Source organism: Struthio camelus, chromosome 2 (genome assembly GCF_040807025.1).
Source record: "Struthio camelus isolate bStrCam1 chromosome 2, bStrCam1.hap1, whole genome shotgun sequence".
NCBI lineage: Eukaryota > Metazoa > Chordata > Aves > Struthioniformes > Struthionidae > Struthio > Struthio camelus.
The window spans coordinates 158388741-158406181 of NC_090943.1; the positions used below are offsets into that span (position 1 = coordinate 158388741).

Consider the following 17441-nt stretch of genomic DNA (forward strand, 5'->3'; position numbering starts at 1 on the left):
GACACCCCCAGTCAGCGACACCCCCAGTTCTTCAGTGACGCCGCCAGCCACCAAACCCCCGGCCCGCCAGCCAGTCTGTCAGCGACACCCCCAGTCACCAAACCCCCAGCCCGCCAGCCAGGCAGTCAGCGACACCCCCAGTCACCAAACACCAGCCCGCCAGCCAGGCAGTCAGCGACACCCCCAGTCACCAAACCCCCAGCCCGCCAGCCAGGCAGTCAGCGACACCCCCAGTCACCAAACCCCAGCCCGCCAGCCAGGCAGTCAGCGACACCCCCAGTCACCAAACCCCCAGCCCGCCAGCCAGGCAGTCAGCGACACCCCCAGTCACCAAATCCCCAGTTCGTCAGTGTCACCACCAGCCACTGAACCCCCCGCCCGTCAGCCAGTCCGTCAGCCCTCCAGGGAACCCCCCAGTCACTCTGTCAGGGAGCCCTTGAAGTCAGCCAGCCCATCCGCCCGTCAGCCCGTCGGTCCGCCAGCGAAGCCCCTCCAGCCCGCCCGCCAGCCCGCCCGCCCGCCAGCGAGCCCCCCAGGCCGCCCGCAGGCGAGCCGGGGCGCAGCGCCTCGCCCTCGCGCGCCCTGCCCCGCACGGCCGCCCCGCCCCGCACTCGCCCCCCGCGCAGGGCCGGCGGCGGCGGCGGCGGCGGCCCTGCCCCGGCACCTCGGCAGGGCGCGGCGGCGCGGGGCGGGCCGGGGGGAGGTGGCCGGGGCGGTGCGCTCGCTCCCGCCCGCTCCCCCGCACCTGCTCCCTCCTCCGCCTCCTCCGCGTCCACCTGGCCGCGCGCGGCAGCGGCGGCAGCAGCGGCGGCGGCAACAGCAACATGTTGCCGAGAGCGGGCTCGTCCATGCCGCCGCCCCCCAACCCCGTTGCCTACTTCCCGCCGCCCCGGGTCACGCTGCCCTCCGGCCTGGACATCCTGCGCACCTACTCGGGGGCCTTCATCTTCCTGGAGATCGTGAGTGAGCGGCTGCCGCGCTCCCCCCCTCCCCCGCGGCCTCACCTGCCATTTTGTGAGCGGGAGGGGAGAGGCGCGGCGGGCGGCGGCTGGAGCCGGGCCCGCGTCTCTCCGTCCTGCCGCCGCCTCTTTGCTCGCCTCGGGCCCGGCCGCAGGTGGCTGCGAGCGGGGGTGGGGGGGCCGGCGGCGGCCCGGCCCGGGAGACCGTCTGAAATAAGAGTTTATATGGGTAGTTGAAGCTGGTGAGGACTTTGATCCCCTAAGAAGCCCTGAAACGCCCGAGCCAAAAATCCTCAGTGAAAAAGCTGGGCTGGTTTTCGCCTGCGTCCTGTGGAAACTCCTGCGGGTGGCTTTAACTCCGCGTGTAAGACCCTGCTCGTTTCAACGGGACCGAGGTCCCCTGAGCTGGGGCTGAGTATGATGAGCCCAGGCGGAAATGTAGCCCTAATTAGCAGGGGGGAAAAACCTTGGCAGAACTCATCGGGGTTTTTTTTTTTGATTTTGTTGTTTTGTTTCTTCCTTGGAGTCAGAGCTGCCTACTGACGTGGGTCCCGGCCTGTGGGACAGATCCCACCATGCAAGCAGCAACAGGCCTCACTGGAGCAAAGAGCTCAGCGTGCATGTCCAGGCGCTAAACGAGGCCCCAAGTCAGTAGGGACAAAAGGTTAATTAGGTTGGCAAATCTGCCGTACATCTGACAGCCAAGCTGTGGCAGACGGGTGCGATGTTAGGGGAAATAGCGCTGCAGCAGGTGCTGAAATTAGTCAGTGTCTGTAGTGGGATGCACAGATGCTTTCTGCGGTGCCCACTGCTTCCTCGCTGCCCGTCGCTGTCTGGTCTCTGAGTAGCAGACCTGCACCTGCAGGCCTGTGAAAGTAGAGAAACTTTGGCTCTTCGTAACAGCTAAAAAAGCAACCCTGGAGAATAAGCTGAAGGCTAATACGTTAACCCCGTGGGAATTTTGAACTAAGACTAGCAGCGTGTCTTTACATATACACTGCTGCCACGTAACGCTAGAGAGGACCCGGTTCGTCTTATAGCAGGCGCCTTCTGAAAGATACCTCTTTTCCAACCGTGATCCCAAAGAAAGTTCTTTGAATCTGAAAATATAGCTTCTGACTCTGTAATTGTAGATCTAGAGGATTTAAACTGGAAAGTAGTAATTTACTTTGAAATTAATTGTAGCTATCATATCACAGCAACTTGGATTATGAAGTTAAACTTTTCTATAATAAATGAACATATTTCAGATGGCAATTACGATTTTTTTCAGGCATAATTTTTTTATAAAGAGGCAGGATTTGCAGGGAGAGATAATATCCTTTGTTAGACCAACAACTGATTTAAACAGACAGGCTTTAGAATATGTAAATCCTCCTTCAGCCCATCATAGTGCAGCCTCCCTACTACATATTCACTGAGATCAATATATTACAAACAAAATTTGTGGGGCTGAATTCTTCTCCTAGTTACAATAACTCTAAAAAGCTGTGTACTTTTCTAGTTATTACCACATAATGCACAACTTGCTTTATTCTGTATTCTGGTCTTCCATTTCACTTTATTACTTGATCTGTTCTCTTTCAGCGGTTTATTACAAATGCATTGAAAAATAAGATGCAATTTAGTTTCTTTTCTGTATCTCATTTGATTAGGACTAGCAAAACTAAACATCGTAAGATTGAATCCAAATCTCATGTGCATCCTTGTTGCACTGATTTTAGAATATATATTGATAGTATAGATCAATACTACATATGTTGTGGTGTGTGTGTGTCAACAGTGTTTTCACATTTCTTGTATTCCCTTCAAATTGAGACTAAGGGTAAAATTTTCAGCAGCAGCGCATGAGTAACCGGAGTTTGTAAATCCCATTTTCAAGGCTGCTTTAAGAGCTTTTAAGAATTTAGTGGAGCTTCATCTTAACTTCCACTTAGTGCCTATCACTTCTGAGGATGGTACTTAGACTCCTCAAGTACTTTTGAAGTGTTTTCTCTGGGTTCCTCAAAGTAACCTAAGGACTTGTTGATGTGTGATATTAAGGGCTAAGTTCTTAGACGGAAAGGACCAAATAAAATTTATCTCTAAGCTCGTCACCTGTATTGCTTTCCTTGCAGCTGTTTGGAACAATAGTCTGGATTTTGGTAGCTGCCACTCAAGTTCCACTGCCACTGCTGCAGGGATGGGTGATGTTTGTAGCAGTGACCGCGTGGTTCCTGTCCATTGTGTTCCTCTGTGTGTTCCTCTTCAGTTACGCAAATAGGATTGCCATCAACTGGAACCAGACAGTAAGATTTTGTTTTAAGGATTCTGTTGCCTTTATAAACTGGAGATCACTTAATGAGAAGTACTTATCCTAAGTCGTACTACTTAAAACGTACTGTTTTAACAAAATTGCTCAAAGCAGAGGAATTCAAACTGGAAGAAGACGGAGTAGAGCAACAGGGATGATGGGGAAATGTAAAACTTGTTTTATTATGGAAACTGAAAGAGCCTGACTTTTGAACTTGAATGAATGTGTAAGCTTGTCCTCTATAAACACATAGAAGGCGTGAGCAGCAGGGAGAGGACTAGTTTAACAAGGCATGGCAACAAGTTGGTTTAAATTGGCCAGAAATAATTGCAGACTGGAAACAATAAAATATTTTCTAACTATTAGAGGAGTCACGGTAACACCCCGTGAATAATGGGAAGTAGAAAGCTCCATCTAATATTGTAGATGAAGTGATAGATTTGTCAACACATTGTATTATCTGATTATCTGAGAGAGTACAAGTCTCAAGGACCCAGGAAGCCTCTTCCAGTCCTGTGTTCCTATGAAAGCCTGTAGCTGTCTTTTGGGTTAATTCCTTAGGTAGTACAGCACTGATGCACAGCTGTTAGACTTTAGATAGTCAAAGACAGCCTGACCTGCAGTATAGTATAGCTTAATATCTTTTTAGGAGATTTAAATTCCTCTTTCTTAGAGGAAGCCTGGGGAAACTACAGATCTTGCTATGCTCTGCTCAGCTTTTGTTCAGTAAGAAGACAAGATTTCGTGCATTATGGCTTGTGCCAGTAGTTCTCACAGACTGTACCTTCCTCTTGAAAAAGGGCAAGCATTGGCTCCGGTTTTTACAAACCTCATGGATATCTCAGGTTATTGACTGGTAGTTTGTGTTCTCCTTTGCTGTCATTAAATATATTTTGCTTTGAGTTTTCAGCTGCAATTAGTTGAGCACAGTATGGTATCATTCTGTTTCACAATACTACGAGTGAATAATAAGGGTGGCAAAAATGTCAGAAGAACTGGAGCTTCCAAAAAATCTCCAAAAAGATCAGAACTTCTAAAAGATTTAAATGTGTCAGTATGTAGCTGCTGATTGCCTTCACCTTCCTCTTGTATGCCTTGTTTTTTTTCTATGGACAGTTTTCTTGTTCATAGCTGGGTTTGTATTCTGCAGTATCAACATCTATGGTTGTCTGTCTGTTAGCGCTGAAGTTATTTACAGACAGTCCCTTGAAGTAAGATCTCTGGAAAGCAAAGTAATAGAGTCCTGCTGGTTTGGGTCTCTGACAGATAACCTTGAAGCTCATCGGGGTTGACACACTGGATTCTATTCAAAACAGACTTCAGCACTTTGATAGCAAATGCATACGTACAACATCAGCTTTCCAGCATGTACAGTAATTAAGCTAATAATGAGTTAGGGTAATTACAAAGAGCTTTACAGGGATTTATGCTATGACATCCTCGCAAGTTATGATGCAGCAGAGCCCTTGAGCATGTGCATAACTTAAGTAAATTAATAGTGTCCTGGGTTTCATTGAAACTATTTGCCAATTGACAATCGTGCGTCTATTTAAAAAAGTTGCTGGGTGAGGGCATAACCTTTTGTACGTTGAAAATGCTATACAAATGTTCATCTTACAGCACTCGTGTGTGTCTTGCACATAGGCTGTTTGATGCTGGATTTGATTGGTTGTAGCATTAATTTTGGCCAATGGCATGCGAGTAAATTACTGAGAAACTTTCCATGTCAGGAAGTTACTACGCAACTTGTATAAAAGCTGTATCTGTGATACTCCTTTGTAATTTAATTTAAAAAGCTGTCATAACTAAGTTAACATCCTAAATAAATGCAATGTCAATCCTTTTATCTCTATTGTGGTAGCTGAAATCCAGTCCCCTCCAGTAGTCAACAAAAATAACCCTAGAAAAATAATTTGTCTGCTATTTGCAGGTACCTGAGTGTTCTGTAACTTGTTGGAACTAGTCTCTTTAGCAGCACTTCAGAAAGATTTTGGCATTCTGTTGCAAATTCTAGTAATTACTAGAAATACTGAACCTGTTATTTGGTTGTTACAAAATAAAAAGGTGTACCTGCTTGTTTTAAATTCGCAAGTATTCAGGTAAATACGTTTTTGCTACTTCAGAAATTAAATTTGCAATAAAACTCAGAAGTTACGGGTTGTTTTATTAGGTCAAAAATGGCAAGAGTCACAGCTTGGTTGTGTTAGAGTACTATCACTTCATTTAAAGATTCCTGAACAAATGTGGTTTAAGATTCCAGCAGCTTAAATGTAAATGTGAAAAGCAGCATGGGATTCTAATAGGCCTGTGTTTAGTAATAGCTTATGTCATGGGTAACTCCACTGAGAGTGATACTTAAGATGCTACGCAGTGGAAAAGTCAGGAGAAAATATGGACCTTATGGAGGTATATTCCTCTGTATTCATCCAGATGGTATGACAAATACTGTTCTTTACAGTCTGACTCACAATGCCTGCGTTTACAAAATTAGAAGTGAACTAATGTATTACACTGATTTGGCAGTGTTTTGCATACACTTTGTGTGAGGTTTCAATGTTTATACAAGTTTTAAAGCAAGGGAGAATTAGGCACTATGCTAACAAATTATTGAAAAACAAAAAGCACTCCCTAATAACATCCTGGATTTTTTGGTCACCGAAACCATAATCGTACAAGTGTGAAACCCTACTGCTGCTACATAGCTTTACTGTAACTGCTGCCAGGAGAAGAAAATCAGAGGGTTTGGGAGGTGAATGGAGGAAATGAGAGTTTACCTTCTGAAAATACCTTTCCAGTGTGCAGCCAGTACTGTTTTCCTCATAGAGCCATTTGTGCTCCTTTGCGAGCTGTGGTGCCAAAGGAGTACAGCCCGTAACACTGAAACAGTTGCGTGCTAGGTGTTTAGCAGCCCAGAAGAAGAATAGCGGATCTCCTTGACTTGCTATGGATTTACACCGACCTTTCAAGTTACTGGAATCCTGCACTCTACAACTGATAATGTCAGGCCACAAGGCAGATGGTGTCTGTCCTGCAGTGAACACACCTGCATGCAGGCTCACCTGGTGCACACAGGTGGTCACATAACAGATCTGTGTCTGTCTGTGTCAGGTCGAACAAGGGGGAGAACGCACAGACTTCTGGTGGGAAAAGTGCCAACTAATCGTAGCTTCCCTGGCTGCAGCACAGCGCAGCACTGCACGTTCTCCACTCGCACTCTCGTGTGCCAGTGGCTGACTGGCGAGTCTGATGCTCGTCCCTACTATTCTTCTGTGAGGTGCAGACATTACAGCAGGGTTACAGGCCGGAGAAATGCGGCTTATGCTCAAAGCTTGAGGGCTGGCACATAAAGGCTTTGAAACTAGATGATGAAGGCACCCCTTGGCCCATGTCTTCTTAGTTCTTTTGATGCCAGTGGGGCCTCCTGGTAACAGTCCAAGAGGAAATAATTGTTAGAAACAGCTAGGACAGAAAACCAGAAATAAGGGATATTGCAGGTGTTGTTCTAAAGCTTGGGTTTCCAGTAGTTACTAGTCATGAAGAAAAGCGTGACATGAAGAAAAGCCCTCTATAATCTGACCTCAAATGATCCTTAATAAAGAGAAAGTCATTTCCTGGTCTAAGTGGAATGGGAAACTGTGCTAGCAGCTTGTATCATAACTTGTCAAAACTGACTGTGTTGTGATTTTAAGTAGTTTCAGTTGCTGTCAAATACAGAACAATTGATGGGTTTGCAAAGCAAATACTTTTCAACAAAGGGAAACTTGACATCTCTAAAGAAACAGTTCTCTAAATTGGGAAATGTGGCACATTCTTACTTTGATATCAGACAGTCAATAGTTTAAGATATTAACATAGTCATTTCTAGAGCACACGAATGCTGTATGCTGCTGTGATCAAGTCACAGATGGTGTATCCTATGCTCTCACTGTTGGGATACTGATAGTCCCTTGCGCTTAAGTAAGTTACAAGTGCAAAATGAATTCATTAATGGTGTAAACTGACTATATAACATAGGTATCGTCACAAAGCATAAGGTACTCCCATACAGTATTCCGAATTGTGTCTGTGGCTTTTACAGACCTGCATAAGTACGTGCACAAAGCATGTTGTGTGTGGACTCAGTAATTGTGTGGACTGCAGATGGCTGCTTTGCGGACTCATCAGCAGAGAAAGATCTGGGAAGAGTATTTTAGACATTTTAAAACTGTGCTGAAGCAGGTCATGGATCTTGCTGCTGTTTTTAAGTGCCCGAGTAATACAGTCCAGAAACATGAGTCAGGTGTGTAAACCTCGTGTTCTCCTAATATTCACCACAGAGCAGGGACTTGCCTAGAGAAGGTCAGGACAGAACTATGTTTAAGGTAAATCTCAACTCCTATCCTCTCAAGTGTCAAACATTTTATTCCTTAGTTTTTGGATTCTGATTGTACCTGGGAGGAAGCTTTAGCTGCATCAAGATTGAGGTGCAGAAGCAAAATTTAAGCGCGGGAGGGGAAGCTTTTGGAGTTTAGGTTATAGCTGAGAAGAGATTTTTGGGACTGCAAGCTTGAATTGTATTGCTTAAATTATGGTAAAGTCAGCCCTTATGTCCTTTTTTATTATTGTTATTATATAGGCCTTATAAAGGGAGAGAGTTCTTTTAGCTGTAAATAGCCTTAAAGTGATCTAAAAGGTCAATTTATTTGCACATAGGTGAGCAGGTGCCTCTTAATTTGAAAGAATGTATGAGGAGGGAGGGCTGCCGTTTATCACTAAATCTGTTACCGTGTTGCTGTTATAGTTATAATTGCAAGCAGCTATGAAATCATCCTAGTTAAGCTTTCAGATGGATTTCATACTGTTTATCTGAAAGTATTGTTATCAGTGCTCATACATTTCGTATTTTAGTGTTGGGTTTCATTTGTACTGAGGCTGGAAGAATTAGGTATCTATTGCAGCACAGACTGATTCTGTTATTTGCTTTTCAGGATTTCCTTTTCCATGGGGCTACTTTTATCTTTTATTTTGGAGCCTTTCTACTGCAAGCAGCAACTACATCTCTGCATCATTTACCTCGTAAATTTAATTCCACTACACAAGAGAAGCTTCTATCTGATCATGAATATAACATAAGCATAGCAGCCTCGGTATGTATTTCATAAATGTGTATTAAGAGATAGAAGTCTGTTGTAAACTCTTGTAGCTAGTCATTCAACTTTGGAACTTAACAGCAAACTGGAACGGAAAGAGAAATTGAGAGAGAGAGAGAGGAATCGCTTTGAGAGCAGCAAATATTCCCCCAGTGCCATACAAAAATATTACAGTAAGCTTTTACTGCATGCTAGTGTGATCAATGCTTAATTGCTATTTTTCACAATAGTGTTTTAAATACATGAACAATACAGCTTATTATTTTTAGACAGCGACACTTTGTAAAAGCACTACTGGATATTGGAATAGAAGACAAAGATAGTAATTGAGCCTTCATCAAAGCATTAGGTCTGAAATTCAAGCCTGTGCCCAAACATCCAGTTGCTTTGTTTTTTTTATGCTGTTTAGATACTCCTGAACCTGCAGTGGGGAAAAATCTTGGACTAGCCTCTTGTGAAGCTCCATATATACACTTACTGGTATCAGACATAGCAGTTGGCTGCTGAAGGTCCTGCTGTCCCTTATGGCAAGGGTTGGAGTGGTTTTATAGATAGCCTAAACTCGGACTGCCTTTTTAGCACTATGATTACATCATCACTGAATCACTGTATCTGGTGAGGTGGGTGTGGAGAGCAGAGTAAGAAAATATGCCAGGCTTTAGAGTAAGAAAATATACCAGGCTTTAGCTCTCTCCCTGGCTGGACTCCCAAAGGGCAGTAAGAGGTACGCCAGTAAGCTTAACTCAAAGGACTGCATGTACTACTCTTGTTTTTTGCACCCCTCAGAGGGTCTTGCATACCTCAGGGAAGTGTATATATTATTAAGCTTCTAAAACCCTCTGCAGGTGTCTGCTGTCCTCAAAAATAAATACACTATGAATCTTTGCAAAGTAAGCACCTTCCCCATACCTGTTCCCTCCCTTCAACTCATCTCAGGACAAAAAACGGATGAATCAAAGGTTTAAGGTTTGCATTCCCCCTACAAAAGTAGGATAAAAAGGAAGGGTCACTTTGACAGGCTGGGCTCTGAAGGGGTGAGGTGAGCGTGTCAGTTCTCTAAGTCCAGAATGCCTCGCTGAGACCCTCTTGCCGGCAGCGCTCTGTCACATCTGATCCCTGTTTGGCCGTATGGCACAATGATATTTCGTAGTTGTGCCCAAACCGATTGAGGGCTTTATACTAATCAGGTATCGCAAATTCTGCTCTAACTGTAGCTCTACAAGCCCTGTTTCACTGTATTCAGATCCTACTGCACATACAGTAAAATCTTTTTCTACAGTCGTTTCAGTCGTTCTGTCTGGTAACAGAACACTAGACACTCCAAGAAGCCCTTTACTCCTCCTTTTTGCTTAGGAGAACTCAAGTCCTTGAGCCCTTCAAATTCATGTCAGCTTAGGAGAGGGGGAGGCTCTCTTGTAAGTAATTCCAGCTATCTTTAATTCAAGAAGTACTGGGAAATGGCAAATCAGATACTGTAATCCTTAGTGTCTTCACGCAAGTTTCAATCCCTTGAGACCCTTAGTTCTACTGTTATTAACACAGTCCTCTGCTCTGCATGGAGAAACTAAAAGGTAAAGCCCTGCTAAATTTTGTCTTTTAAAATGTGTATAATGGAATTGAAAATGTTTGTATATATTCCTTTTATATGAGTGGTACTTCTGGGACATAACATCTATTCAAAACTTTAATTGTCGAAGTTTGTATGCATAACAAGGGATTAGATGTTATCACCTGATTGAATCCATATGTTCTAAGAGAAAGTGTCCATCATCAGTGATGGACCATATGAAAAACCATCTTTTCCAACAGTTTTAAATTCTTCCTTCTGAATTACATTAAGTATTCTAGTTTGCTCTGGCATGACCTTCAGTTCAAATCTATTGAGTTTAATTCTCCAGGCAGTAGAAACTTTCTGGCATTTCTCAGGAAAGTGTTTTAATGGCTGGTTATCAAGTCAGGGAGGCCAGATTTGAATCTGTTTCCCTATTTCTGCAAGTGAATAGTTGTACTGTTTAAAAGATGTCTCCTTAGTTGTTTGCTGCAGGTAAAGGCCTTCACTTGAAGACAAATCGGAGATTAGTATTTGATCAAAGCGAAAGTAGAATGAGTTTGCTCAGTCTGGGTAAGAGGAAACTGAAATACAGGTGTAAATACATACTTGACTAGTTTGTGCCATGACCTGCGCAGATGGTCTGGTTCATGTTCTACGCCAAAACGTCATCTGAAGCTAGCAACTAACTTAAAAGCAGAAGCATGGGGTTATAACAGAGAGTTTCATGAGAAAATTTTGGAGGATATCCACCCTATTTTTAATCTTAAGAGCATTTTGGCTGGGAGACGTAGCTTTTGAATAATCTGTGTTGCAGTATTCATTTAGAATAGGAGGAGTGTACTGCAATGTAATGTATGATTCACACAATTTTTTTCCTGCTCTTCCTTTAGATTTTTGCCTTTGCAACAGCTGTTTGTTATGGTTGCAGCACGGCGCTGGCATTAAGGAGATGGAAGCTATAGCAGTTGAAGAGAGGTTAATGCTCGAGTGTTCCACTTCAGATCAAACTAAATGCCACTTGTCTTTTTGGAATTACATTACAGTAAAATATACCTTTTTTGCTTAAAATCTGTTTTAAAGTGCTGAAATGCAAATAACCCCTTATCAGGATTTTCTTAACTGAAAACAAGTTTCCATCTCTTCCTTTTCTAGTTTTTATTTTTATTATATACTAATCAGAAGCATTACTGTATTCATTGTACGGTGGTATACAGTTCAGTGATAAATAGATGTGTCATCAGGAGATAACTGAATTCTGGTGCTAAACCAGAAGAGGAAGAAAATGGAAATGAAACAAACGTTACCTGTGTAGGCAGCTAAAAAGCTTCCCCTTGTTAAGTCCTGTGATTGGGCCTTAGGTGTTTAGCGGGCTTGTAATGAGTTCCACACAGCTATAGCCTTGAGGCTCCCTATAGAGTTGTGGGACTTTGGTATGCTGCTTCTTGCATGATCAGAGCCCAAGCTGACTTTGTGATATCACCACAGTATATATTATTTTTAAATTTGAGGTAATGAGGAAAATTTTAAAATATACGTCCGGTGCAATCTTTTGATATTCTTTTACAACCACATCCAGCTTTGGTGATCTAGTCCTTCAGGCTTACTGTGTTCCTTAGTAGATGGAGACTGTCTGGGACTGTCAGTCAGTAGTTCCTTAGTTTCATGGGTTTAGCTTCATCAAATCTATTTATACTGCAAAACAGAACAGTGCATTTGTGCTGTGTGTGTATATATGTGGTATATTTTTGTTTAACAGGAATATTTGCACTGTTTTCCTTTGTTGGAGTATGGTTTTGTTTTTGTTATTTCAAGTGCTGCATTTATTACTTATATTATGTGAGTCAATATCATTTGAATGGAATATTACCAAATGGTGAATAATGTCTGACCTCAGTTCTTGCAGTGTGTTATTTGTTGCATCCTAAATCTGCAGTGTTGTAAAGGTGTTTTTATTTGGGCATGTCCTTATGCCTATGCAACATCTTGCTGAAAGCAATGGAATGGTCCACCCTCTGTGGAGTTGCTTTTGGCAGCGATGAACTTTAATCGGGCCTGCTTTGAATATTCCAGATGTATAATGACATACAATATTATGAATGCAAAATTAACTTAACAAAACTAAAACATGGTATTACATTCTATTCCCTAATATGCATCCCTTTTGGCAGATAATGAAAGTTTTTAATAAAAAAGCTAGTAAATAATTCTAGCTTTTGTGAAAAGTGCCAAATTGATAATCTTGGAGAAAAGAAAGACTCCCTGTCGTTTGTAGAACAACTTCCTCACCACATCCTGCCAGAGCACTTGAAAAATCTGCAGACACCAGTTGTGGTTGGGAAAGGAAAGACAGGACTTTCCTCATTCCCTGGCCTACTCATTCACAGTGAACCAACAAGGGTGTCTGCTATGAAGGTTACTTTGTCCAATTTGTCATGTACAAGGATCTTTGAGAGCCAGCCACCCTCGGTAGCGTCCTTCAGTCCTGGCTGACCCAGGACAGGTTCCTATCGATGGCACAACAGTGAGTGTCAGCCCCTCTGACTACTGGAACCACTCAGTCCTACTGAATTATTGCAGTGAGATGTTTTCATATGCCTTGTTTTCTGGAATTTTTTTTATCTTCCAGGGATTTTGTACTCTGCCTGGATTTTTTTCTAATCATGCATTTGCATTGAAAACTTGTGTTGTGAATGTTTTATCTAGAGCCATATACTTCAAAAAATACTTCATGTTGTATAAAATACATCTACACTGGAGTATATGAATGAACGTGTATAATGAGGACCTACGCTGAACAGCATTAAAGTTACTTAATATTATATGTATGTATGGCAGCAGTCTGATTATTAATTATTTGGTTGGAAAGTAAAATGAAGGAACAAATCAAAGAAACACATTGCAGGTTTGACTGACCTGATGCTGGATGTATCAAGGCTAAAACTTCTTGAGAAGGCACAATTACAGTAATATTAATTTTGTACTGTGGGTTTGCTGCATATGATGGTGTGGATGGTAGTGAGGAAAACAATGGAGATTGGGGCCAGCTACAGCTGTATTGCAAGTGGGGGCTGCTCCTTGGTGTGGTTTCTCCCTCCTCCTGGAGCCTTGGTGTACTCTGCGTACCGCAGCGTGGACATGCCATAGCTGCAGCCAACCCTCCCTTTCAGGAAGGAAAGAGGCAAGGTTGATGGGTGCTGTTCAAGTCTCTTCTACTTGTAGCTACTTGTAGAAGAAGCTCAAAGCAATGAGCGTAGCATGAAAACCTTGTTTGTATAGCGAGGAGAGGCTAAATTTCCCCTCTTAAAGTATCAAAGACAAACAAAAGCCAGAGAAGAGAGAAAGATAGAAACTACAGTAATGAAAATGTGGTTTTCATAGCTAAAAAGCAATGAAAGAAAGGAAGTTACTTCTGTTAGCTTGCAAGGTGTTTTGCTGGACTTTCAGGGAGATCTAATGAAGGACACACCAGAGCAAGGACGCAGTCACATTCTTAAGAAAAACGGGGGAAAAAAAAGGCAAGTTAATTACAATATACCGGAAGCTAAAAAAGCAGATGTGACTCAGAAATGGTTCATGCATCCTAGGATGTCTGTATGCAAATACTGATAACACTTAATCCTTGTGATACTCCTTATAGATAATAACACAAAAGCCAGTTTTAATAAATCTCACTCTTTCCTCTTAAATTCTACGTACAAAAATTCCCCTAAGTGATCCCCTCTGATCAACGTGGGGAATACAAGCTTAGACCTCTCCAAAGGATAGAAGGAACAGGGGAGGAGATGGGGAAACAGATTTATCTGAATTCATTTAAGGTGCAAGGAATGAAACCACAGATGCCAAAAGAGTGTATTCATCACACCTCTCTATTTGATGCAGAGCTACAGTACTGGAATATCTATGATGTACCTGCAAGTATCGGCTCTTTTAGAATCAGAGAATACTCTCGGGTGTTTTAGACACCAGTATTTGGTAACTGCTGGTAAGTATTTACTCTGAGGAGAAATTTTTTTTAAAGGTACAGAAAGAAGAAAAAGTTTATTGGTTGTTGCTAAAAGAAATGAAAGGACACGTTTTAGAAAACTAAAACATTGTTAGAACGTGCTCAGAAAAGGCACAGAAAGTGCTTCACGGAAGTCTTGACTCTGCTTCTGTCTTGCTGAGTGCCTGGACGTAGCCCAAGGTAACACAGCTGCTATAGTGATTATTGTTACATACATGCTCAGTCTATTCAGATTCCCTTGATTTCTCTGACTTAGAAATTCTAACTCCTGCGTATCTTGGTTATAACTTTCCAAAAGTCAGTAAAGTTATACTGCTGTAAAATGCTTCTTTAAAATGCAGCTGCAAAAGGTGAGAGGGGAAGAACCGTTGATAATACAAAGCTGTGCCCTTCATAGAAAGTTAAAAAAAAAGTTAAAGAAAAAGCCCTGGAAAATCAGTGGACCAATGTCTTTCTCTTTCGCTTCCAAAACCACGTGACAGTACTGACTCCCACTTCCTCTAATCATACTTTTTTATTTGCTTTTTAAATTTTTTAAAATAATTTTCCTATCTAGATTTGAAAATGAGTATTTAAGTGAGCTTAAAACTCGGTTATAACTCATTTGCTCCATTTCTATCTATATGCTGTGAAATTGGTCTCTGAGCACTAGTACGCCAAGCTGTCACACTCCAATGTCAAGCTGTCAGAGTTGTACAGAAGGGCTTCCTGGGTCTTATCTGAAGATAATGGTGAATCGAGTGTTCTAAATAAAGTGAGATGCAAATAGGTCATTTCTCTTTTTTATTCTTACAAAAAGGGGAACTTCAAAGTGAGTTTGTGGTATTTGTTTCTTATCTGTATTTTGTGCAACTGGACATGACACATGGATCTTTGATGAGACGTAGAGGAAGAAAACCGTCACAAGAAAAAAGAACTGATATATTAAAATCAGTAAATAGCAATGCAAAGTATTTGGTTTTCTTTTTAAGTTGAGTTCAGCATGGCTGTTCCTACCCCTCTCCCCCATGGGGTTAAATTTCTTTCTGTCCATTATGGTGCTTCTGTAAACCTCTTTCTAGCCTGACTAGCTCAGAATTTACTCTATTTATTCTCAAAGTACCGCTGGGAAGAAGAGAAGTGCCGTTCTGATTTCACATATGGGAAACTTGGGTACAGAGACTCTAAGCAACTTGCTCACCGAAGAGCTCATGCAGGAGAGCTGTGGTGAATCAGGAAAACCAACCTGGTTTCTCAAGCCTGAGGGAAATATCTTGCCCTGTGGCTCATGCTGCTGCCTGCTGTGGGACAGGAGGAGGAAGTACAGTGTGGGGTGCGTGTGACCTTTCCCATTTCTGTGTCTGGCATGGTGATGTTAGTCTGGCAATTAGCTACACGAGGTTAGAAGGTAGAACACCTGTATATGCAGGATTATGAGTCAATGGAAAGTTAGCATGCCATGCTAATGTTCCTAGATCAAACATTGGAGTTTCTGGGTGTTCTGACCTTAAGTTTTGATTAGTCCACTGTAAATAGGCTACATACAGTTCCTATCTGAGGAGCTGATCTGCCTTCTACTTTTAAAAGAGGAAACAGGTCCTCAAGAACCTGCAGATTTTCACTGCTTCCTCCTATACAACATGTCTCAGTCCTACGTTCTTGGTGTTGGCAAAGCTCTGTACCTGCATCAACCCTGCCAGGACACAGCACCTTTCAGTTCAAAAACTCAAGCTAAGTTCTGGCAACTAACTTGTCAAGCTACCTTCCAAGGAAGTACAATGATAAATCAGATTATAGCTAGGTGTGTTTTTAACGCTTTCCTTGCTATGGAATTACTGCAATTGTCCATATAGGTTCTGGAGACTGTCGACAGACTATTCATACGCATACGTCCAACATAGCCAGTGTCAGACCTGTTGTGTCTGGCTCCAGAGAGGCTCTTGTGCAGGGATGGTGCCCTGTGAATCCATACATTATTGCAGCATTACTAGTAATCTTAAAAGAATCGTTGGGGATTTTAATCTCATCCGGACACCTTTTCCTGGTTGTCTCAGCAAAGCATGGTTCTTAGTCACTGAAACAATAGTACTGAACAATAAACCAGCAGATCAAAACAAGCCCAGCTGGGTTCCTCGCAGAGAAAAGGATCCTTCTGCACTCCTCTTACTGCAGAACCAGGACCTCACACTGCCCTGTTTTCCTGCATAAAGGTGCTGTGGCCTTATAGTGATCTGATTACATGCTTGGGGAGTTCTGCTCACAGTGCCCACAAATGATTAGATTTTAATATAACTTTGTTACAGGCATTATTTTAGGTTCAGTAAGCTTTATGAGTCAAACTAATGAGGCAAAAAGTGTTTTGTTTTCATAAACCCTTTGCTACTTTTTTTTGTCAGCACAAGGGCCGTAGCCTCTGCAATTACTTTTCGAGCAGAAAACATAATGTAGCATAGTGTAACTAGTAATATAGTTAATGGTACCATAGGTCTCCGTGACTATTTCTAAACTGCAGGACCTGGAAGTATTTCCCATCTTCCTGTCCAGGTGAAGACCCCCACTAGGTCACAGCTCTATGCCATGATGAAAACTGAACAGGCATCTCCTCTTCTGCTTTCCTCCCTGCCACTTCCCAGTTTTTTGAAAGAAAGCCAGATTTATGCAGAAAAGCAGGGAGCTGCGGCATGATCTGGACAGGCTGGACAGCCCACAAACCAATGTAATGTATTTGGGTGTGATTCACAGATGTGCTTAAGCTGGTTCCACCAAGATAACATACAAAGTTATGGCACACAGGGAAATGGCGTGAGAGACCGACTGGTTGGAAAGAGAGGACTGAGGCCTTACCACTTGGCTACATTTGTCTCCTATATTAAAGCTGGCATTGAACCCAAGTCATGACTCGTTAACACACCTGTTTTGCAAACTGTAAATACTTTGGCCTGGGATCTGAAGCCCTGGGGAGCCTGTAGGGCCAGCTTGGAGGCTGTTTGAATAAGAGAAGTGATTCATCACCAGATGCTTCAACTCAAAGCAAAATGGAAGAAGAAATGCTCTCCGTTTCCCAGCTCCCCTTCCCAACTCCTCCTGTTAGCCTGGGCCCAGGAGGAGCTGGAGGATAGAAGGGAAGAAGACTCTGGCTTGGTCAGAGGTGTCATCTGGGTGCTGAGAAAGATGCCTGACGTGAGCCATAGCAGTGACAGCTGTTCCTGGGCCAAAGCCCAAGGTTCAGTCCCTGACCTAATACAAAATGTAAACATACCCAATAATGAGTTTATCAAACAACAAGCTGGAGCAAAAGTTTCTCTGAAAAAGACAGAGGTACCTCAGAGAGAAATGTCATTACGAACATGAGGCCAAATTTTGCTTTTAGTTATATAAATGCAGCTTTTGTTGAGGTCTAGTTGCCAGTGAGGAATTTCACTAATGGAAGCAAGAACAGAATTTTTCCTCGGCACTGAATAGAGCTGACCTTTGAAACAAAGGGTATTGCAAATTCCTTGGCCTTGTGTCATTTGCTTCTTCTCTT

The 17441-nt window shown here is 42.8% G+C and overlaps 1 protein-coding gene across 1 annotated transcript; it reads left to right on the forward strand.

Annotated features, from left to right (window-relative positions):
* The first annotated feature begins 686 nt into the window (after positions 1-686).
* MAL2 (mal, T cell differentiation protein 2) lies at positions 687-12758 on the forward strand. The gene is made up of 4 exons (XM_068933162.1): positions 687-959; positions 3077-3247; positions 8220-8378; positions 10824-12758. The coding sequence occupies exons 1-4, from the start codon at positions 825-827 to the stop codon at positions 10893-10895; spliced, it is 537 nt and encodes a 178-aa protein (XP_068789263.1). The 5' UTR covers positions 687-824; the 3' UTR covers positions 10896-12758.
* The last annotated feature ends 4683 nt before the right edge of the window (positions 12759-17441 follow it).